Source organism: Amaranthus tricolor, chromosome 5 (assembly GCF_026212465.1).
Source record: "Amaranthus tricolor cultivar Red isolate AtriRed21 chromosome 5, ASM2621246v1, whole genome shotgun sequence".
Taxonomy (NCBI): Eukaryota; Viridiplantae; Streptophyta; class Magnoliopsida; order Caryophyllales; family Amaranthaceae; genus Amaranthus; species Amaranthus tricolor.
Window position 1 is genome coordinate 24,723,462 of NC_080051.1, and position 24,728 is coordinate 24,748,189.

Consider the following 24,728-nt stretch of genomic DNA (forward strand, 5'->3'; position numbering starts at 1 on the left):
ACTTGAACCCATCTTCTATTCTATATTGCGGAAATTTTTAGTATGATTTTATGTTACTAAATTTATTATATATACTATTAAAAATCTAAAGTAGTGACATTTAAATTAAATATCACTAAATATATATCACTAAAAAGTATATTATGTTGTAGCGGCTATTGCATATATGATAATAGTTAGTCTCTCACTGAAATAATTTTAAAACAAGAAGCTAATATATCATAATTTGTATTAGTTTGGCTATTAAACCAATGTATTAGGCTTGTCTCACAGTGAGACCGCCTTATAAAATAATTTTTGCAATATTAATACATTTTTGATCAAATAACCCGGATTATAGTTTAGGCAAGCTTAGGCTTAGATTCTCCTTAGTTTGAATGGGAAACGAGCTAGTATGACTTATGAACGTACAGTGATAATATAATTGAAGTGATGTGTTGGGGACAATGATGCCCCTCCTAATAGAATTAAACCCATAACTTCCAAACTGAAAGATGAAATTTTTACTAATAGATCAACCTAATTAAACTTTTTATATTCATAGTTATGGTTAGATTTGGCAATTATCACCTTATGGAAGTATATAATTTCCACCGTATTTCTTAAGTTTCTTTAAGCTTAATAATATATATTTTAAGTTTTATGTCAAGTATGGACATTTTATCTTATTACAAAGTTGGATGAGCGAAGGGAAAAACTAAATGAAAATTAAAACTAGTACATTTTTTGGAAAAACAGATATTTACTTCAACTAAGATAAGATTAGATTCTCTATATCAAATAATAACTTAGAATATTAGTCTTTACTTATATTATAAAACGGTATGGATCACTTATATGAAAGATCATCACTTATAATGATCTTCGTAATCTCTTACACTAAAGTGGTAACCACCTATAACTTTAAGTACATGTCAAAGAATCAATTATCACATATTCAGTTGCATGAGATGATCGAATACTCACGATATACATAATATATATTCTATCACATCCTTTATCACAAAAGCCTTTTATAATATGAACGATAATAACTTAAAACATCTGGTATTCGCTAAGTATTGATGTAAAGGAAATCCAATGTGAACTTATAAATGTTAATAATTACTTGTAGTATGTTTTTGCAATTTTCAAACGTTGCAAGTGTCCACCTTGTGTGACAGAGGGTGGTCCAAGGTTAAAGGGATGGTCTACCCTAAAGTCGACTCCTTCGACGTTCCTTGCCCATGATGGGCAATTAGGCATACATATGTTCAGATCCTTTCCTTCATTCCTTTTCACGTATTGTCCCACATTATACGACTACGGTTTGGAGATGGTAGATGACCCCATGTTTTCCATACGTACATATTCTTTATTTCTTTAGAATTTCATGTTCAAGCTTGTCGCGAAGCTAGACTTTGAGCAGAGAAACATATATAGCTGGCTTCATGAGCGATATGTGTGACAATTTAAGGTCCGTTATTTTGGGCCTAAATTTTTTTAATATATTTAAAATTTAATTAAAAATTTTTAAAGTAATATTTTTACTTTGAAGAGCAACACGTGTAAATCTTCATAATCTATTTTTCCATAATTAATGACGATTTATTACCTTGATAATGAGTACTTGTGTTTTAATTATTAATTTTGGGTTACTACATAGCGGGTATTATTTGATATATATTTTTTTTATTTTTTCATTGATATGAATTTAACTATATAGGTAACTAAGTAGCATTATTCTTAATTTGTTATTTTTTGTTTGTTAATTAGATTAGGTGCGTAAATTAGTTCTTAGTTTAATTGAAATAAATTGGTTAGTTGTTTATCATTGTTACTTTAAAAAATTGACATGCTCATTCGTACTTAAAACGATCATATTTAAACTTCGCTCAAGGCCTAAAAAAGTTCAGGCCTAAAAAAGTTCAGAGACGACTTTGCCTAGAATCTAGAGAGGCTCAACTAGTTTTTTTTTTAAAAAAAAAAAAAGAAAATGCTCAACCGGTTCATACTCTAGACTTGATATATAGTCAAGTCATTTAATACAAAATATATTATTTATAGGTTGATTAAATAAAACAAAATTTAGTATAGTTTAGTAGGTCAAAATAATAAAAATACTAGGAGTAATAGAGAATTTCTGTCAAGTTGAATTAATTTTATGGTACAAAATAATTAATTTTGTGGTTCATATCGTTATAATATAATAGAATTTTTGTCTTCAATTATTGATTTTTTTCATTTAAAAAAGTTAGGTTCTAAATTTGCTTATATGAAATTATTTTGCTAGCGTGGGTTATTAAACGTATTTATGAACTATAATTAAGTGTATATTGGTTAATGGTCCCAAAATTAAAATCCTAATTTAATGTAATTTGATCAAGATCAATAGTAGTAAATATTATACCAATATATATAGTCCAAATTCCTTATCCTAGTACATTAGAAATCAATCTCTATTTAATAACTTATCGAATTGACCCTTCATCGATGTCTATTTATGAATTTTGGCAATCATGCATCCATATAGTAAACATATCTATAAGGATCTGACTATAAAAATTAACAAAAATTCTTGTGAGAGACGGTCTCTTTTTCATTAAGAGATCATTTTTAATTGGGCCGGCCTATTATATATTTTTAAAATATTGTAAGTAGACATTAAAAATAACGTAAATAGACATTTACGATATTAAAAGTAGGCATTAAGGATATGGTAAGTAAGCATGAAGGATAAAGTAAGTGGGTATTAAGAATATGGTAAATAGACATTAAATCATTAAAAGATTGAATTTGAGATACGTCTCTCAAAGAAACGACCTTTCAAAATTAGGGGAAAAATTAAGTACTGCAAAAGTAAGCCACAAAAGTGGGCTGAAGGCTAGGCCCCTACCGGTCTCAGCTCTCATATGGCTTCACCAATGACTAGTGGTACCAACTATTTTGGTGCGTGAATTGAAGATAATGATTTATTCAGCGAATCAAATTTAAATGACCAGAAATAATTTTGTAGCAAAGAGGTTCGTTCATACTGGATCTAGGTTGAGTAGTGGCCGATTTTAATGGACGCACCACTTATAAGGAGATGATAGATAAAGTATATATGATTGAGCATATTCGAAGATCTGGTTCGAAATATTCAGTTAGAGATGAAATATTTAAGGATCGTCAATTTTATCACCTATATTCGATCGATATATACAAATTTTCATATCAAATGTTTGAAATACTTGAGAAAGAGTTAAAATTTATTAAGTGGATGTTAGACATCTTAAAATTTAAATCGACTATCGAATCAAATCATCAAATCTGTAAATTATCGTATTACCTTTTTAACTTTTTTGCTTTTGAATTTTTTTAATATTATTGGAATAATATATTTTGTGAGTATAATATATTTTGGGAATAATATATTGTGTGGGAATATTTTTGGTTGTTATCTTTTATATTTTATTTCCTAAAATTCAAGTTGCGTAAGTTAAGATAATTCTAGGGTTAGCTTTGTATATATATTGGAGTTGATTGATTAATAAAGGTAAAAAAAAGCCATAAATTTATACTAATTCTACAAATATATTTTTATAACTTAAATTTTCTTAACTCATTTAATTAATTATTTCATCTCATTATACCTAGAAATAATTTTGATTTAATAAAAATAAGGAAAAATGTACATGTTGCACAAATATATGCGACTCTGCCTAGGCCAAGTTGCAAGTTAAATGTTTTTTTTCAATTAAATAATCAGCATTAATCGATCAAAATTTTAAAATCGTGTCTAACGTTAATTAAAACAAAAATAATATTGTTTTATTTTTAAAATTAAATCGAAATTAATTGATCTAACATTCTAGATTTAGGTTTGCATTACACTTCAAATTTATGTCTATGTTACATTTACATTAATCAAAATTAATTAAAACAGAACTTTTTGTGATGCGTTTGTGAGATTTAGAATTGATAGAGTTTTTGAAAAGGGAGTGTTAATGAAAAATATGACGAGACAATAAAACAAATACCTAAAATAATTCAATTTTTTGATTTTCTTATAATAATCATAACTTTTGAATAACCATAAATAATTCCAATTATAAGGGGTGTTTGCAAAAAGTGTAACAAGGTAACCTCTTACCTATACAACAAGTCATTTTTTAAAAAATAGGAAATACAAAATTAAATTATAAAAAAATTAAACAGTTTTAAAAAGATTAAAAATAAAAATCAAGTAAGTTTATTTTTAGATTTTAACTTTTATTTTTGAATATTTTCGATTTTTGATTATATTTTTCTTTTTTTATAGCACTTAACCTATAAAAACAGGGCATCATTTGAGCAACAATGCTCTTGGGTAAGTGACTCTAAAATTAGGATTATTAATGAGTAATTAAAATTTGAAATTATTATAGGAAAATCAGATAAGACTAGATTATTCTAAGTAATTTTTTCTTAAAAAAATAGTGCTAAATTAAAATCACGATTGTGAGAACTTTTTTATTAAACTAGTATAATGTACACTTATTGTATTAAAGTGATCACTTATAACTATAAAGTTTGATCACTTACAGTTTTAAAGTACAGTTTTAGAATGACCACTTGTTGACTTGTTATTGTCTTAGAGACTAGAGTGATCACTTATAACAAAGTTATCACTCATAGTCATAGAGTGAGTGTTTATAACTTCAAAGTTATCAAACACAATTTCGAAGTAATTAATTAGCAAGTTAGGCTAAATTATGAGGCCTATCTCATGGTAAAATTGTCTCATACAAAACTTTTTAAATAAGAATCGGGATATTCATATCAATAACTATAAGCTATCCGCAATGACCATTCAATAGAAATTTAAAGAATAAAAGATGATGTTTTAAAAATAATCAAAATGAAGTAATAAAATGAATTTTCTACATATATAAGTATATAATTAATAAGTATACAAAAGAATGGTTAAGAATCTAAGAATATGAAGTTAGAAGACCAAAAAATTGTCCGACACAGAAGGTTGCTCCAAACCTTCTACCCACACACCTTTCTTTATGCTTTCTTCATTCACCTTACAACTACTACTCTTTTTATTATTATTATTATTATTATTATTATTATTATTATTATTATTATTTTCCTCATCATTTTTATTATTTTCACTTGATTTATTTTTACTTCCTACTTTATTAAAAATTCCATAGGCAACAGACTCCACATCAATTGCTTTGATTCCTTCTACTCCCTCACGGGCCTCACCCTCACCCTTTTCTTCTTGTACTGGAATAAAGGGAGGCCTTGGTAGCCGTAGGATTAAATCCCAATCAATTCCCTTAAAGAAATCATGACCCTTTATTTCTTCCAATGTTATTCTCTGCTTTGGATTTTTCTCTAACAAGTTCTTGATTAAATCTCTCAACGGCGTCGTTTCACCTACTAATTCAGGTGATTTTGATAGTATTCTGTAAAATGTTTCCTTCCTGTTTGTGCCCTTAAATGGCGTTTTCCCGTAAAGCATTTCGTATAAAACGACGCCGTAGCTCCACCAATCCACGGCGAAATCGTGACCGTTGCCTTGGATGATCTCTGGTGCCACGTACTCTTCTGTTCCAACAAATGAGTTTGATTTCCCCACTGAGTCTGACTCGAACGAGTTTCCTGAATCGTCCCCTGTTTTACTGGATTTCATTGAGTATACCGATGAACTCGCTGATTTAGTGCATTTAGAGAGGGTTAAAAATCTGGGTAACTGAGTTTTCTTCCTTTCTGACTCGGACTTCTTAATTGATTCAAAGCTCGATCGAGATTTGGGCGATTTTGGAACGAGTTTTGTTGATAGATCAAAATCTACCAACATTAAGTGCCCATTTTCTTGAATTAACATATTGTCCGGCTTCAAATCTCTGTAAACAATACCTTGTTTGTGCAGATATTCCAATGCTAACACCATTTCAGCCCCATAGAATCTGAAAAAAAATTAAAAAAAATTGAATTAACACCCAAAAAAACCCAATTAAATTCAAAAAATACCAAACAAAATAAAGAAATATACCTTATAACGTCATCAGAGAACATCTTTTCAACTTGTTTCATCCTCAAGGAATTAAGATTACCACCTGGGCAATAATCAATTGCATAGCCATAAATATTCTCTGTTTCAACAACCCCTTTAAGTTTAGGCAAAAGAGGATGATCAAATTCCTTCAAAACTCGCTGTTCAAAAAATACCCTATTGTGTACATCAACCCCATTTCCTTTATCCTCATTTTTCTTTTTAATGGCAGATTTCAAGACAACTTTTAATGCCAAATCTTCACCAGAATCTAAAACTCTAACATGAAACACAACACCCTTAGCTCCTCTTCCAACAGGGCCAAATACTTCAAGCTGATTTAACCCTAATTTGGGTACATTAGATTGTTGCTCTTCTTCCCTCATTGTTGTTCCCCTGAAACGTATGACAGATAGTTTATGTTGTGGGTAAAATAAGTGGTTTATATCGGTCTAAAAAGCAAAAAAATAGTCAAGAATGGTGCCTTGGTGAGGAAGAAATGGAATTTTCAAAAAGATGTCGCGAGGAAATGGGGGAAATTGCTTGGAGAAAGGTGAAGAAGAGAGCGGGGAAGGGGGAGAAAGGTGATGTGAGGGAATACGTAATTTATGTGCTGGGTTTTTCTAGAAGCGTGACCCGTTATGCGTGGTCAAGAAGTATGTTAAAGCAAGTTGGGTGTCTCAAAATAGTATAGGAGGGAGAATAATAAGGTTTGAAAATTGATGTATTCTAATTTAGTTTTTGTATTTCTAAGGGTTATTTATAAGAGTATTGGTATTGGGTTATAGGAAGAATGCCTCCTTTTCAATAATATATTTTTGAAATTTTGACCTCCACAAGCCACATGTTAGATCTTGAATAGAATATTCTATGGCCTTTGCTTTTATGACATTTTTTAACATGATAGAAATTGGTTAGCGACATGAAAATTCAAATACAATTTATTATAAAAATGATACATGTTTTCTAATTAATATAAAATAAAATACGATTTGATTTTCTTTTTAAACACTTTTAACTACTATTTCATCCCTTTGAATTAGCTTTCAACAAAAATTCAGTGTTTTTAGATAAAAGGTGAATATTTCGTAATAAGCTAATAATAAATGAATAACGAAATTAAATTGAATTGTGTGGATACAATTATAAGAAAATAAAAATATATATACGATATTAAAAGAAAGGGTTAAGTCCATTTTCAAATAGAGAAATATTGGAACATGAGTTGGACAACTCTAATACAAAATACGACAAATTAAGAAAGACAAAGAGAGTACGTCATTTTGATATAGTATTCATTTATTCTCTTTATTTTATTTTGTTTGTTATGTTTGGAATATTTTGTACATAATGAGAGAAATTAAAACATGAAAGTTTAAGTATATGAGATATTGTTAGATTCTAGAATTTTATAGTATATAATCTTTTTGAAATTTTCTATGAAATGCATTTATACATATTGTAACCCGAAATATGTTTGAAAACATTGTAAGAAAATATGTAACGAACAAAATGAAACAGATAAAGTGATTTGCAATTGAAGAATAAGACAATATATCGATGAATGAGAAAAATTAATGATTTAAGATATTAAAAGATAGACTAAGGTTATGGATCTGATTAAAAGAAATAGAGTAAGATAATTGTTCTCCCTCCTTCTTTTCCCTTCCTACGCCCCTTTAGTTCTTTCATTTCTCTCCTATGTTTTCGTTCAACTAAATTTAATTATGATATGGTATAGGGTTGTTCATGGGTGGGCTACCCATAAGATTAGACTCACTCGGTTTGAAAAATAGGTGAGTTTGGAAAATATTATTTTTAAAATTTAATATTTGAACAAGTAATAACCGCTCGCCAAGTTAAACAGGCGTGCATAATATACAATTTTTATATTTTAAAATTATATGAAAAGATACAATACACTAATTAGAGTCCAAACACTAAGTCCACAGTCTGATTATTTTGTTAGTCCAGCAGTATGAATATTTAGAGTTTTAACTTCAATGACTTATGTATTCTTTCTGCATCGTCAAGAGTCTCGTCTTTTGAGAATATATTTATGGATTTGGAATATATTTGGATAGTGCGTAGTATTATTTTTAAGATTGTATTTTAAATTTTTTTATATTGATCATGCACATTTATCCAGAGGTCCCACCCTTAAAGAAAAAATATGTTTTACACTGAAAATCATGAATTAATTTATTAGTTAAGGACTTTTTCTTTCATGCTTATCCTAGCAAAAATAATTAGATTCTCACCACCAACTCAAAGGTTTAATTCTTCCTCAAGCGATAGAGATAATCTAACAAGCCTATTAAAACATTTTACATGAATAGTTATGATCAATGTAATTTAAATAAAATGTACAAGTGGATCTTTAATCAAATAAGTACTAACATGGAAAAAAAAAATCAAAGTATAACATTATAAATAAATTAGTGATTTAATATAGATCAACTTGTGTGTTTAAGCCTTAAGGTAACTTTTGACACCATAAAGTAACATTTTCATGTATTTTTAATGACTTTGAGAGAATTGAAGAATCGTCTACAACACTACACTAATCTTCCCAGCTCAGATATGGAGTATCTTTTTCATGAATCATGAGACATTGTATCCAAAAGTTGGTGAATGTTGTAAGGACACATATCACAATTTTAATTTTAATTTTTGTTTAAGTTAATAGGGTAAGACGAGTAAAGAATAGTTACTGATATGATTCAATGTCATAACTTTGTCTAAAAAAACAATACTTTCTCAAACAACTTAAACAAGAATCATTTATCCCTTCAAATTAAACTTATATGGCACTAGTATAGAGAAACATTATTATTAGTTATTGTGAATTTATTTAATCAACGTTATATAATAATTTGAAATAATTGATTGAAAAATTACTGTGAATAATAAAATTTTTTATTGATTTTTCTATAATGATACCAATTTTTGATTAATCATGAATTAGGAGTGTGTGTTTTTAGAATAATACCATCTTTTGTTTAATTATTAATTTACCTTTATTTTTTTTTGTTAAACATCATCATCATTATCCTACCCAGTGTATCCCGCTCATAGAAAAACTATGGGTAGGGTCCGGGGAGGGATGGACGGCGACAACTCATACCCATAAAAGAGAGCGCGGCCAAAGAAGTCTCCCGGCTCGAGAAAGAATAAGTAGAACCACTATAAGCAAGAAGATAAAAACACAAAAGGTAAATAAAAATTAATATTATTTTAAGCAAATAAACCCTAAATTGGTTTTATTTATGATTAATTAGTAGTGATTACTAATTTTATAACCCAATCCTTATAATTCGCCACCCTTTTCATTTTTTCGCCACCCCCCTAGTAAATTACCATATTGCCCTTGGTTTTTGAAAAAATTACAATTATGCCATTAAAGCTAAAATTTTCTATATAAACCACAATCACACTAAAAATACTCTCACTACAACTAAAAACCAACATACAAAAGCAAAATTTGGGAGCAAAAATTAAGTTCAATCCGGAATTTATCAATCGACGTAAGTTATTTGTAATTAAATTTAATCACGAAAAAAAAAAAAAAAATTATAGGAGTCGCCCAGATCTGGGCGACTGGACCCCGGTTCAGTCGCCTAATTTTAGGCGACTGAACCGGGGTCGAGCCGCCCAGATCTGGGCGACTCCTATAATTTTTTTTTTTTATTTTTATTTATTATTAAATAAATGTTTATGTTTTGTATATATAAAAATTTTTGTTTTTTAATTTTTTCCTTATATTTAGGAAAAATATATTTAAAGTTTGAAATTTTAAAAAAAAACCTGATTTTTATTAATAAATTAAGTTATTTGTAATTAAATTTAATCACGAAAAAAAAATAAAAAAAATTAAAGGAGTCGCCCAGATCTGGGCGACTCCTATAATTTTTTTTTTATTTTTTTTTATTTTTTCCGTATGTATTTTATTAAATTTATTATTATTAATTTAATTATTATTATTATTGTATTGTTATTTTTGTTAATATTAAATATATGTTAATGTTATTATTATTAATATTATTATTATTATTGTGATTGTTAATTTTGTATTATTAAATATATGTTAATGTTGTTATTATTAATTTTATTATTATTATTGTTATTGTTATTTTTATTTATTATTAAATATATGTTTATGTTTTGTATATATTTTTTTTAATTAAATGTTAATAATTTTTTGTTTTTTTTTTTGTTATTTTTTTCCATATTTTATTTATGATTATTATGTATTTAGAAATATTATTATTTATAATATTGAATGAAACCGTAAAAAATTGTAGAAAATGGCTGGTAATCAAGGAAAAGGAAAGGGTTTTTTTAGGCAATTGTTGAGAGGTAATAGTTCTAGGCCTACCTTACTTAGAGGGGACCCGCATGAGAGAGGGGTCACGGGTTCTGCTAGGAGGGCTAGGCAGGAAGAGGCGGCCAGACACAGTGAGGCCCAAAGGTCGAGTACGTTGAACCAAGTGTGTATTCATTTTGATGACCAGGCTGATAGCCTCCAGAGTAGTTGGGGGGTTTATAGTGATGATGATAATGATGCTGATGATGTTCAGTTCCAAGGTCCTGAGCCTGCCCCATTGGACTGGACTATAGTTCGTGGCCCCGAAGGCAGATTTGCCCGTGGCGGCCCTAGTTCTTCCGCCGCATCTGAGCGTGCAGGAGGAAGTTTTGTCGATAATGAGCCGCCACGGGGCAGGCCCTCACAGTCCACTAACACAGACTGGTTAGTGACATCACCCCAGCCCGGGGGGCCGACAGATACGCGACTGATCCCTAGCTATGGCGGGCACATAGCTAAACTTATTTATGACGGCTCCGAGCGTACGCCTCCGATTCTGGAGTGCCGTATTAGGAAGAGACCGGTGGAGTCCATCATCGGATTGAGGGATTTGTCCGTTGAGCTAGTCGATTTTCTACCTTCCACTTCCCTCGGTCGACTACCGGTCATTATGCACCAGCACATCGACTCTGCTTTGATTTCGGCGTTCGTCGAGAGGTGGCAGCCGGATACGAACACCTTTCACATGCCCTGGGGAGAGATGACGATTATGTTGCACGACGTGCAACGCATATTGGGCATTTCTATTGATGGTTCTCTGCCGGCTGAGCCTTCGGAGGCGGAGTGGGAGGTTGGTATCACCAATCTGGTCGGCGAGCCTCTGTCTGAGCTTCGACGTAAAGGTTCATTCACCAGCGGATGCATAAGCGTTGCTGAACTGATGCGGCTGTGTCATAGGTCGCATGCCTTGGATACCCAGACCACAACGTACTACATGGCTGTCATTGGCTCTACCTTGTTGGCGGATAAGACCAGGACTGGCATGCGACCTCACCCGATAGTTGTCGTCAACGACGATGAACAGGACGTGGCTTGGGGTGCGGTGACTTTGGCGTTCTTGTACAGGCAGCTCGGAATGGCATCTAGGGCTGGTTGCAAGACCATTGCTGGATGCCTCACATTGCTCCAGACATGGATCTATGAGTACTTCCCCGCTTTCCGCCCTCATCCTCGCCGAGATGATGTGCCAAACACGACTAGGGCGGAGATGTGGACGCCGAAGAAAGTAGGTCGTGAGCTGGACAGGTTGATATCATTCCGCAAGGTTCTGGACTCAATGACAGAGACTCAGGTATTTTACATTACATTTTGTCATGCATGTTGTTTTTTATCTGTAGGAAATATGTTTTTTAACTTGGCCTGTAAGCAGGTTGAATGGACTCCCTACAATTGTGGTTTAAGGACTTCATCGACCAGAGATTGAAAGTACTCTTTGTCGTTGGCGTTCGCGTTTCGTACTTCTTCATTGGGTTCGTCTCCTACCTCTGTGTACCTCAAAGTACTCCAGAATTCATGAATGTCATCCAAGTACAAAGCACCATGTGATCCAATTTTTATTTGTAAATAACATGCACACGGCAATCCATGGGTTTTTAGAAGTACACAACCGCATTTGTTCAATGCAAAATCACCCAGTTCTAACATGCGGTTAAACTCATTCTGGATCTGCTCCAAGGCATAGAGAGACACGTGGCGATATAGAGGTCTAAAGAAATACTGTCGTAGCATTCTTGGTACAGAAGTCATGGATTCCTGTAGCGATTGTCGGATTTTAGCTTGTTGATTTGTGATCTGTGCGTGCGCCCTTTTGAAAAGGGTATCGAATGAGCTATTACCGCTTCCAAGGTAATACTTAAAAGACGAGTGTTGGCTTTCCACTCTGCTGGTAGTATGGTTACCAAAGTGTAAACCATCATTCGTCCACGCACGCACAAATTTCTCTCTAAGTGGAATCCATGTTCCAGTCAAATACCGAACGACCCTTCGGTTCCTAACCGACCACGTACTGACGATCCCTTCCCATCTCTTTTCATATTCCCGGATTGTAGCACTTTCAACCAAGGGGTTCCATCTACTTTTCCTAAATAACTGCCCTTGTTGATTTTTCTTGCCGCCGCACAACTTGTCCACCATGTTCTCAACATCGTTGCCAATATGCCAGGTGCATAAAAAATGACGTACATCTACATTAAACAAAACAGTGAACGTAATTAAGACATTATCAATAGATATAACCACAATAATGAACTCACATAGCGTTTTTACCTGGGAAGACGTCACGAATAGCTGCAGATAAACCTTCGTCACGATCGGTTACAATGACGCTAGGAGTCTGAGCACTGCCGAAAATATCTCTCAATCCCTGCAGCACCCACGAGTACGACACAGCCGCCTCATCTCGCATCAAACAAAACGCAACCAAGAAGTTGTGATTTGTTGGCGTCATTCCGATGACTTCACATAGTGGCCACTTTGATTTGTTCGTTTTGTACGTTGTATCTATCAGCACAACATACGGCCACGTACGTATCATTTGGATTGAAGTAGGATTTGCAATTAAAAGTCTGCTCAAGTGCCCGTCATTATCCAACTCTGTCCAGACCACATAATTATGTTCTGTGGCCATATGAAGACAGTGTTGAAGGGGAGTCCTGCCCTCCATTTCATCTCTCCTTATTGATTGCCTAATATTATATATCTGATTCATACTAGCATAAAAACCAAGAAAATTATCTCTAATAGAATTCATAATAAAGGCCGGTTGCATTCCGGTTGCACTAAGCTGTCGTATGTGCTCCCGAATATCTACATTAATCCTCGCCCTTACATGACCATCTCTGTACACCAAGAACGTGTGGTTATGTTTTCCCTTTTCACCAGGACACACCCTTACCGTCCAAGGTCTTTCTCCTGGTTTACGACTACTTCCTACAATCATAAATTTACACCCACAACTCCTACTTTTAGAACCAGGTCGGGCAGCATTATCTACATTATCTACATCACCCCTAAGTTTACCATAGCGGTGACATCTTAAATAACAACTAACTCTGGAACGTCCTTCTTTCTTTTTATAAGAAGCACGTGTAAATAGAAAACCGATTGTAATTGCTATCGCATCGGCCCAACTATGTAACTCATCTATGTAGATAAATTCCCTATCCGTAACAAAGCGACCGGAGTAGTCTACGTTGTCTCCAAAATTTTCAAACTCCTGCACATTTGAAATGATATAAATTAAGTACATTAATGACTACAATAATAATATTTGGATTAATAATAACAACAACAACAACAACAATAATAATAATAATAATAATAATAATAATAATATTTATAATAATTATAATATTAATAAATAAATAGATAACGATAAATCAAATTAATAATGACAATAACAATAATAATTTTAATAATAATAAAAACATTACGTTAACAAAAAAAATTTAAAAACATTTAAAATAAATAAATAATGACAAGAAAAATAATAACAATAATAATAATAGTTATAACAATAATAAATAAATAAATAATTATAACAATAATAAATAAATAAATAAATAATAGTTATAACAATAATAATAATAAAAATAATAATAATAATAATAACAACAAATACAACAATAATAATAATAATTATAACAATAATAAATAAATAAATTACGTAAATTAAAATATTAAAAAATTTAAAAAATAAAAATATCAACAATAAAAATTAAAATAATGACAACAACAATAATAATACTAACAATAATTATAATAATAATTTAAAAATACATTAATACGTAAATTTAAAAAAAAAAAATATATATATATATATAGCAGTCGCCCAGATTTGTGCGACTTGACCATGGTTCAGTCGCCCAGATTTGTGCGACTTGTTTTTTTTTTTTTTTTTTTTTTCTTCGAACGGCAATTTTACGTACCGCATCCGACTCATAGTCGCTTTCGTTAGCCATATTCAACCAACTACGCCTTACAACTTCTTTAACACTTTTTAGAGAGATAGTACCAGTTTTTAGTGAGATAGTACCGTGTTTCAATTCGTATTTCAAACGCATCTCAGAGTTCGATATATATAGACAAATCATCCTCATTAAATTCTTAATAGTGTTATTAAGCGTGATTTACATTTATTAAGCGTGATTTACATTTATTAATTATTTTTTAACTCCAATAGCATTTTTGTAATTCTTTTAAATCCAGCGGCAATTAAGTAATTTTGGAGGGGGTGGCGAAAAAATGAAAAGGGGCGGCTAGCAACTCCCTTTTATAATTTTGTTTTCCGGTGATTTGTGGTCATTGTCAAAAAACCAGCGCGTAGTTGTTAGAAAGGGGACACAGTTTGACGGAAATCAGTGGCCAATCTCATCCCAACATCCCTATTCCCAATTCCCTGTTCATTCAATTCAAGTGGATAGATAGATAGCTAAGACTGTACAATCTGCAAGCCACATACTATAATCTTCCCAATTTGTCTCACTTTCTTTTTCTTTTCTTCATCCTTCACCTTCACCTTCACCTGAACCGCAGAATACTAAATGCGAAACTCGATATGGATTTCGAAGCTAAACGACGACGTATAGCTGTGTTATCCGCCCATTTTTGTCCTTCTCCCATCAATTCCCACAATACCCACATCGTATCTACTTCCAATTGCTCATCTAACACTTCTAATTTGGATTGCGTTTTTTGCCAGATTATTCAGGGGAATTCCCCTGCTTTTAAGGTACATTTTCCCACCTTTCTTTTTAATTACTCTTTTTTAGATGATATGTTATTTGGTTTGTTTTATTATGCAATGCTGGATGATGGGTACTTGTCGGGTCGGGTTGGTGTCTGACTGGTTATCATTACTCCTGTTACTTTCCTATTTACTATTGTGTTTAGTGTTTACTGTTACACACTTGAAATTTGATGTTTTATTGTTGGGCATTAATTTTTTTTGACGTAGTGAATTAATGGAATAAAATAAAGACTGGTGTTAATTATTAGGCATGCTTGTATTTTGCTGGAGTTGGTGTATGTGCCATTATTTCTAATTCTGGTGCACATGATAGTCAGAATGGTGCCGGAAAGTGGATACTTCATAATTGGTGACCGTATTTTGTAGGTGTTATATGCAGTCTACAATTTATGATGGGTTGATATTATAATTGATTTCTTGGGTGCATATAGAAAGATTGGATGTAATAATGTTCTGAATTAGATATAAAATTTGAAGTGTACTTCATGTGTCTGTGACATGTGTCTTGACTTGTGACTGTGTTTATTGGTGGGGTGCAGAGAGGCATATGGTTATGGTCTACAGTCTTCCATCTCTCCCCGGACGTGATCATAGCTAGTGTTATGAGTGAAATATGCCGGGTATGATGATGTGTAGAGAGACGGACTAAAATGCAGTTCTTAAATGTCATTACTTTACCATATTTTCCTTTAAATTATCAGATCAATTGTTAACCATGAATAAGCTGTTCTTAGTGATCTGATTAGAATATCAGTCTAGTGAGATGATTTTGACTTCTAAATGATTGATACAATTGTTTAAACAGAGGGAATTTAGGAAGCATTGTCTTGTACTGTACCTCTTCTATATTGTTAAACTTAATTGTGACTGAGCTGTACTTGGCGATTTTGTCGTCCTCATTTAGAACTCTGAAGACCCTCTATAGGTGACATGTGATTGCACTGATTTGTAAATTATTGTTTTGGAGCTTGTTATCTTCATTTGTACAGCCAGCTCATTGTTCATGTGATGCTTGTTTTTGTAGCTTTACGAAGATGATATGTGCATTTGCATTTTGGATACAAATCCGCTCAGTCGTGGGTAAGGTACCATCAGCATCTAGTGCTTACATTTGGTGAAACAGTTATCTACCAAAGAGTAATTTGTGATCATTCTGCAATTAAACCTTCATGTTTGATTTGCAGGCACTCTCTTATCATTCCAAAACGTCATTGTTGTTCCTTGGATGCAACTCCTCCATCTGTAAGTAGCCCTTATGAAAACGATCAATTTTACTCTTTGGCCTTGCAATTGATTGATGTTACCTCGGTGTCAAAACTGGACAAGAAAACTGCTGCTTGAAATTTGGTGTGTATATGCCAAATAATACATGGTGATGGATTAATGTCATACGAAAGTTTATTGTGTGAATGTGCACCATCTCATTGTTTTTAATAGTCATAAATTTGTATTAATATTGCTTAGATGTAATGTAAGTCAGTGGTGAAATTCGAACAAAATTTTAGGGGGAGGGGGGGGGGGGGGGGGCGGGCGGAGTTAACAAAAAAATTGAATGACATTAATATATAGCCAATCAATACATCCAAAAATTATAACTTAAATTTTGAATCAAAATAAAGCTCGAACACTCTTTAGCACTTTAAATTATCTATAATCTCATTGACATATATGTCTTTGCTATTTGTCTCTAAATATATATTACTAAACTATTAGCAAGAAAATCGTCGCCCATTTTGTTACGAAGTCTTGTCTTTACTATCTTCATAATTGATTGTTTTATTGTATGGGTTTTCAGTGATTCAAGTAGTCACTTATTCAAACTAATTATTAAATAACGGTAAGAAAATTCAATTAAAAATATAAAACAAACCTTTATCCTTCAATTGTGGATGGTAAGCTTAAATTTTTATTTTGTTGATTTCTTCCAATCGCTTTTTTCTTTTTTGATTTTTCCAGTTGTTAAATGATAATTTCAATCCTAATTTGATAATTCAGTATTATTTATAAGATTATTTTTAATTTTGTTCAATTATTCTCTTCCTTTAATTGTATTACTTTTATTTTTTGGGCTAAAATTATAAAAAATATAAAATGACCGTTGTATATTATATAAAAATTGCCGAAAATCTTGGAGGGGCAAAGCCTCTACCCTCCCCAACTAAGTTCCGCCAATGATGTAAGTTAAATTTTATTCCATTCCACCTCTGGCATGCTCTTTCCCTGTTGATGGGTTGGGTAAAAGATCTGACTGCTAGCTGCTTCCTGAGAGCTGGTGTAGAACACCACCTGTTAGTCTGCTGGTTCCTCTTTCTAGTTTATATTAAATCCATGAAGTATCCATGTCAAAGTTTGTTGAGATTTGAGAATGGGTAATTTTTGTTTATAGTTAGTATACTGATTTTATGGTGATAGTATGTGGACAGACGAAGTTAATGTCAAGCTTCCTCCCTAGTCTCTACTATTTTTGGTTTCACCTCGCTGACTTCTTGTAATCTAATCTGATGGTTGGTTCACTCAACCAGTTAAAAAATTGATTCCCTATTCTTTGACCAATTCTGAACTAGTTTTGTGGTCCCACAAATAAACTCGTGACAGGACCAGCAACCTATGGAGATAGATGATATTCATTCCTTAAATTCTAGTCGCTGAAAGGAGCTTGTCTTTTTGCAGTTCATTAATGCCCAGTTGGACAGATGCTGCTATTAAACAATACTTAGCCCATGCAGCATAACTTAGCTAATGCTAAAAATTGATATGTGTCCCTTGAATTTAGCCATTAAGATTAGTTTGTCAATTTGCACTTCATTAATGCTCAAGTTGTATTCAGGACACGCTTGGTCATTGTTATGGTTGTATGTGGAAACTGAGATAGTGCTGTGTAAGGCATGTGTTCCTTGAATATAGGCTTTGATAGAAGGTTATCTAGTTACAAATCATCAATGCTCTAGTTGGACTAAGGTTTTGTTCATCAATTGCTAAAAGCTTATGGAATACCCAGATAATACTGTATACTACATTATTACTGTCATTTCCTAAATGTAGTCTTTGATAATAGCTTGTCTATTTGCAATTCGTTGATGTGATAGTTCCAAGTATGGAAATCCTACTAATATAATATGTCTGGTTAGGAACTGCCTGAAAGAGTTAATGTGCGCTGTAACCATTTAAGGAACTTTATTTATCGATCCAACTTCTAAAGTAACTCGTAGATTTCGCTCATATAATTAACTTTAAAATGTGCTTTTACTAAGTGACATCTGAAAGTTGGTATTTTTAGATATACATTTTTTTGATTGTGTGGAGTTCCTCAAAAGTTTTAGTCTCCATATCTATCGGATTTACATCTTATCCTAGGGATGTTAGGGAACATAGGTTTTAATGATATGGCCTATGTTTACCAATTACTAGCCATTCTGTTTCACTTCAACCGATGGTTCAACTTCACTCTAGTGCTGTGATCAACTAATTAGATATGCATTGAAATTGTTGTTTATGGAAAGTTTTCATGAAGGTTCTTGAAGGGTCAAATTCTGTGAATGACCGTTTTATAAATTTACTTATTCCTTCCTTTTAAGATTGCCTCAAGTTTTTCAGAATCTATATGTATGTTTGGACTAACTGAAAGGGACAAATGGAGTACTTACTACTTACATTTTTTGTGGGGAATCAGCCTTTGTTTTGGTCGTGTTTGCATGATAACATCTTTGGCCGTTTTGTAATAAAAAAAGTGTACAAAATGTTGTTGGCGATCTTGTGATTTGTGGGTCTCTTATTTTTCTTTTCTCCCATGTCAACTTTTACTACTTCCTTTCATTTTTACAATATATCTTCCATTGTCGACTCCATCGATGCAAATGCTGTCTTCTTGATTCATTGATTTCATCCTATCACTCACTCCTTGCAAAAGCTGTCCTCTTAATTCATAGAAAAAATAGCACGAGTGTTAGTTTTCATCTTGATCATTATGACAGTGTGATCTATGCTGTAAACTTTTCCATTCCAAATAGAATTGTTCCTGTTCACCAAAATCCAATAAATCAAACTTGAAACGACAGTGATGATTACATCCCTCTTAACACTATGCACCCTAGCTTGTGTGCACCTTCTAACCGACCCTAAATTAGTCATTGAAATAAGGTTTCCTTAACTAATTCAGGATACTCTTCCTGCTAGCATAACTAAGGAACACTAGAAAGAAAGATGTTCCATGGATTCAGTGTGCATTATAGTGCAAAAACAAGCCTGCATCGTATTGCATCACCTTTTAAAGGGTTTCAAAAAAACGAACCAATTGTTTCCCTGCGTTATAAAGGGTGTAAAAAACTGTGTTTCGGGCCGTATCAAGGAATATCATCCTTTTGTCCGGTATTTGGGGTTACGGTAACTGCATCACTCCCATTACCACATCATTGTGTCGTTACCTCGATCGCGACCGTCAGCGCATTTTTGCTCTGTGTGTATAGAGCAGATAGATCAGGAGGCATCTGATACAACTCCCCATGTTGTCAGTCTCTCTTTTGTCTTCAGTATTGTACTCAATTGCCAATCAAAGAGCGAATATGTGCTTAGGGATAGACATTCTGTTCTATACACTCTTATCCCAATCAACCTGATAGCCTTCATCATTCATCAGCTTGTATGGATTTTTGACTGAGTAGCTTCCTAGGGAAAAACTGATACGCAGAGCTTTCAACCTATCCTTAACAAGACAGATTTGTTAAAGGGACCAGCTTGCAGTTTGTTTTGGATTGTAATCCCACCAAGAGTTTCTTTTCACATACCTCTCTTAGATAGTTGGATCCAGTTGATCCATGAAGACTCTTTATCCTCAGCAGTCAGCACCATGAGGAACACATTTACCAACCACTGCTTGATTTCATGATTCCAAATTCCTAACACCAAGACCTTCAGGCTATAACCTTTTTAGGAGTGCAGATTCTATCCCGACTGATGGTACCAGCCACCAGGAGACTCCTTAGTCTTGCCACCATGCCATAAGAACTTCCTGCAGATATTATTTGTAGTTTTCTGATAATTCTTTAGAATGATGGTGAATATATGCTGAAACCCATTTTTGATGGTTTGTATTGCTCATTATCTGGGTTGATTGTGCCACAGGTGATAGCGGCCATGTGTTCGAAAGTACCCTTCATAAGCAATGCAATTATGAAAGCAACAGGCAGTGGTAAGTCCTCATGGCGCTTTCTTAGTTTTTAGTAGTGGTTGTGCTAACTTTGTTAAATCATTTTTACTCGTTTTTCTTTCTTGGTTCACAAGTTGTAGTTCCGTATGCTCTTTGATACAAGTGAAATTATTTAATTCAGTGATTTGGATGTTTGCAAATGCTTGTGCATTTGGTTGATGGATAGAAAATTACATAGTAAAAGCCTAAAAAGAAACAAAAACTTTTAAATCACAGACGCATCTTATCATCAGCATAAAAAGAAACCAAAACTTATACTTCACAGACACTCATCATAATAGTTTCCTTTTAACAAGATGGGACTGCATATCAATAAAAATAAAACAAGGGCGAAGTCTTATCATCCTCATCCATAGCACACAATATCGCCGTAACGAGAGTGGACACCAGAAAAACTTCAAGAACGCATCTTGGATTACACACTCACAGAAAGAAAAGATATTTTTAATTAAGAGTGCACTTGATACTGTGATGTGGAGGAACAATGTGTATGAGAAAATAGCTTGCTGTATACTATTTACTATTAACAGATATATAAAATACAACGCATAACTCCAATATTAGCACCTAGAATCAAGCAATATTTCTAACTTTCCAAACTCCAGGACTCCTAAACTTCCAACTAGATTTAATATATTAATACATCTTATTATTCTGTAGCTAGAGTTGCTCTAAGATTAAAGAAAAAATTCTGTAGAACCATCATTCTATCAACATTATTATATGGTTAGAATGTTGGGTATTTAGGAAGGATCATAGTCAAATGATAAAAGTTATCAAGATGCGTATGCTGGATGGATGTAGGCGTACGTTAAGAGATAAAATTCAGAGGAAGCTACGCAGATTAGATTAGGGGGAATTGACTTTAGTGGTTTGGGCATGTGTGACGACTACCAAAAGTTGTATTGATAAGGGATGTAGAGAGCCGGATTACGGGGTCTTTCTTAGGAGTTAGGGCAGCTAGAGATGATTTGAGTAGCCGAACTGAAAACTAATTTTGAGTAACTGGACTTGTTGGAGCTATATAGCTCTAAACTAAGACAAATGGAGTAAGATAATTTCTATGGACGTAAGAGATAATTTATGTTCATGCAGATGACTCCGAGTCTGAATATGAGAATGACGTTGGCACTTATTTGTTGTTGTATGAGTAGATGGGGACAGTTCTGAGTTCAATTTTACTCCAATAGGGATAGTTACTCAACTACTTGAGAATCAGATTCCTTCTGTAATCCATATTAAAAAGTTCCTGATCCATCTCAGATTCAATGTAAGAGTTATAGCTGTCTTGTGTCCCAATATTGGGAGAGCCCAACTACTGATAAAGGTTCTCAACTTCTCACAGCCAGGACTTGAGACTTGTACCTCATCCACACTTATCTAAAGGTAATTTCTTGTGGAAGTGTTGGAGAATCAAACGCTATTACATTCACGTGTAACCTTATCAGTTATCATGGATTGAAATTTAGCTGAATCAGATAATATTATTGGATAAAGTTACTTATCCCTTCACCTTAGGAATTTGAATGCAGCTTCATCTCTTTGTATTCTGCTGCCGAGGATGCAAATTCTGGAAATAAATTAACAACTCATGGTAAGAAACAAGCACCAACTAAAGTAATAGTTTAAGTTGTGTTGGTAAAATCATTGCAACTCCCAAGCTTTCATTCTACTCCTTTTTCCACTTGGAGAAGTACAGTAATTTTTGGCCTTTCAGAACAGGAAAAGTGAAGTGAAAAAGTGGAATAGGGATGACAATTAAGTCTGAATTTGGCCCTAGTCCCACAAATGATATCTGGTCTGACTCTGGAAATAATGAAAATACTAATTATGACAATTTGGTTCTTATGTAAGATCCAATCCGAATGCAATTATGACTGTTACATCCGGATTGCATTTTAATAAGATAATTAAACTTAACTTGTAGAAATCAAGTAAAATAGTATGAAAACTCTTTTACGAATTATCTTTCAGTGATAATTTAATTCGAATCCGTCCTGAGTCTGATCTGATGTTATCTGAGGGGCGAACCCAAGTCCCAGATTATCCAAATGGGGGCAGAGTCGTGGAGATCCTATTAGGATCGTGAAAACAAAATAATTTGAATCCAGAGGAGGGGGTGCAGACTTGGATTTTGGCGAGTCCAATCCGAGTCCCAATTTAAGAGAAAAATGGAAAAGAAAAACATACTGGAAAAGTGTGTAGACTTCAATTTATGACATCTATATATGGTAGATGTATTCTTTAAAGGACAGAGGGTATGAGTGAATGTTATTAGATGCTCATAGTGATGAACTTCACCTTGTGAGGTACCTAAGATATTACAAGATTTTTCATCTCTTGCCGCAAGCGGATACTCCATATCGGTATGCTCATACAGTCATACTTTCTGGTTGGTTTCACTTCTATCTGCTTAAATATTCTTGTTTGCAAAAACACTCCTCCATCAATACAGTGGTACAGTACGAGTATCCGGTCACTTCTTTCTTCATAATATACCTTTTCTCAATAAGAGATGGCATCTGCCGGACTTTAATTTCGTGAACACGTCCTAAAAAGAGCATATGTGCACTTTTGCATCCGATGAATGAACGAGTGTTGTATATTCATCATTTTGGTAAAATATAGATGGTTGTGCTTTGTGGACATTATGATATTTGTTTCTACCGACAATTAAAAATGAAACTATCGATTTGAAATTTACAAAAAATGAATCCTAATCTTGCAGATTCGTTCAATCTATTGGTCAACAACGGTGCTGCTGCTGGTCAAGTTATATTTCATGTGAGTAAAATGCTGTCAATCTTCTTTCCCCTTCTTTTTGGAGTATAAGTAATTGGATTTTTATAAACTCAACCACCTCTGCTTAGCGAAATATGAAAGCTTAATCTCAAGAAATTTTATGTTTTCAGATTTGTGTTTCGGTTTATAGGAAAACATATCTAAACTAAATTTTAATTTCAATGGATTCAATCCCTTGTTAGTAATAACACTAACAAAGAGGTTGTTTCCAATTAAACATTGGTCCTTTGATAGAAAAGTTGGAACGCATGAAACGGGGAAAGTTAGAGGAAGGGATTTATAGGAGCAGAGGAACATGATTAAAAGGGGAATGGAGAATAATGTGGATCGTGGCATTTTTTTGATTATGGAAGGGAAACATATTCCACCCTCTGTAGAACTTTTTTCATCTTGACAAAATTCACTTCTTTATAAATTAGTTGATGTCATATTTGGAAACGATGATTTTATTTGGAAATTTGGAATTGGCTTAAATTTATTGTTTGGTAAAATTTTTCAAATTTGGATTTGGATTAAATTTCATCATTGTTTTTAAAGTGGTTAAAGTTGAGTATTTGAGAATGACTACTCAAATCTTGTCTGAAGGAAAATAGGAAACTGGTTTTCTTGAAAAGAATAGTAGCTGAAATCGAGTACCAAACATATTAACGGCATAGATTTGCTGGTCGTAGTCGTCAGCTGTCTAAGTAGATGTACATGTGGATCACTGTAAATGTAAATGTACAATTATTGTTATTAGATACTTAGTTGTGTATATTGTTCGGTAAAAGTAGCGGTTGTTGAGAGAAATCTAGTAAAAATCTTAACCCTCTACTTTTGATTTAGAACACTACAATTTATAACATTCTGAAAATATTTTTTATGAAATAGTGTTTTAACATGACTAAACCACTAACAAATAACAACTCAAACTACTACGCCAAACACGTCCAAAGATGTTCACGTCATGAACCCGTTAGTGATTTACATTAGGCATGCTGATCTAATAACTAATGGTGGCTATTTGTCTCGTTTTATCTATCAAAGACACACATCCATATCATTCCCCGGAAGGAAAATGACTGTTTATGGGCTTCCGAGGTATGCGTCTTTCTCTGTGATTATTTCATCCCCCATGGCCATGATCGCTATCCTGGGAAACACTAACACGTAGATTGGTAAATAATATGCAGAGCTTGAAGCGACTATCATTGAAATTGGATCAAGCACTTCATCTTGTTGAAAGCATTCAAGAACAGATTTTAGTTGCTAATAGAATGGAAGGAAGCAAGAATGATGGATCAGATTTGTCTGGGATTTCAAGAGATTGATCCTTTAAATGTAATATTTGTACATTAATGGTTGAAATACCTTAAAAGAATGTAGAAAATAAAATATCCAATGTTGTGTCAAAAAGGGGGAGGGGGACTTTAAGATCAATGAATTTGATGTTAAGAGGCTATATTTGTTCAGGACAAAACTCGATGTGAGAGAAATTTACTATATTAAGAAAGTTTTTTTGATGTATCAGAGATACAAAATACCACCGATACTTTTTCAAGGTTAACGCATTTATCTACCTTAATGTGTGTAGTCAGTGAGTAAAGGTATAAACTTA

The 24,728-nt window shown here is 33.0% G+C and overlaps 3 protein-coding genes across 4 annotated transcripts; 2 read left to right on the plus strand and 1 right to left on the minus strand.

Moving 5' to 3' along the window:
* Positions 1-4,635: 4,635 nt before the first annotated feature.
* LOC130813017 (serine/threonine-protein kinase OXI1-like) lies at positions 4,636-6,782 on the minus strand. The gene is made up of 2 exons (XM_057678695.1): positions 6,014-6,782; positions 4,636-5,927 (listed from the first exon to the last, which is right to left on the minus strand). Exons 1-2 carry the CDS (start codon positions 6,397-6,399, stop codon positions 4,949-4,951), a joined length of 1,365 nt encoding a protein of 454 aa, XP_057534678.1. The 5' UTR covers positions 6,400-6,782; the 3' UTR covers positions 4,636-4,948.
* Positions 6,543-11,802, plus strand: LOC130813609 (protein MAINTENANCE OF MERISTEMS-like). Its single transcript, XM_057679444.1, has 4 exons — positions 6,543-6,614; positions 10,594-10,710; positions 11,299-11,670; positions 11,749-11,802. Exons 1-4 carry the CDS (start codon positions 6,543-6,545, stop codon positions 11,800-11,802), a joined length of 615 nt encoding a protein of 204 aa, XP_057535427.1.
* Positions 11,803-14,676: 2,874 nt separating this feature from the next.
* On the plus strand, positions 14,677-24,637 carry LOC130813018 (adenylylsulfatase HINT3-like). 2 transcript variants are annotated; one of them, XM_057678696.1, is made up of 7 exons: positions 14,679-15,108; positions 16,151-16,206; positions 16,311-16,368; positions 20,245-20,311; positions 23,058-23,113; positions 24,158-24,211; positions 24,304-24,637. In XM_057678696.1, exons 1-7 carry the CDS (start codon positions 14,935-14,937, stop codon positions 24,439-24,441), a joined length of 603 nt encoding a protein of 200 aa, XP_057534679.1. In that variant the 5' UTR covers positions 14,679-14,934; the 3' UTR covers positions 24,442-24,637. The 2 variants fall into 2 exon arrangements, with proteins under 2 accessions (XP_057534680.1, XP_057534679.1); XM_057678697.1 differs by lacking the exon at positions 24,158-24,211 and having other exon boundaries at positions 14,677-15,108.
* The last annotated feature ends 91 nt before the right edge of the window (positions 24,638-24,728 follow it).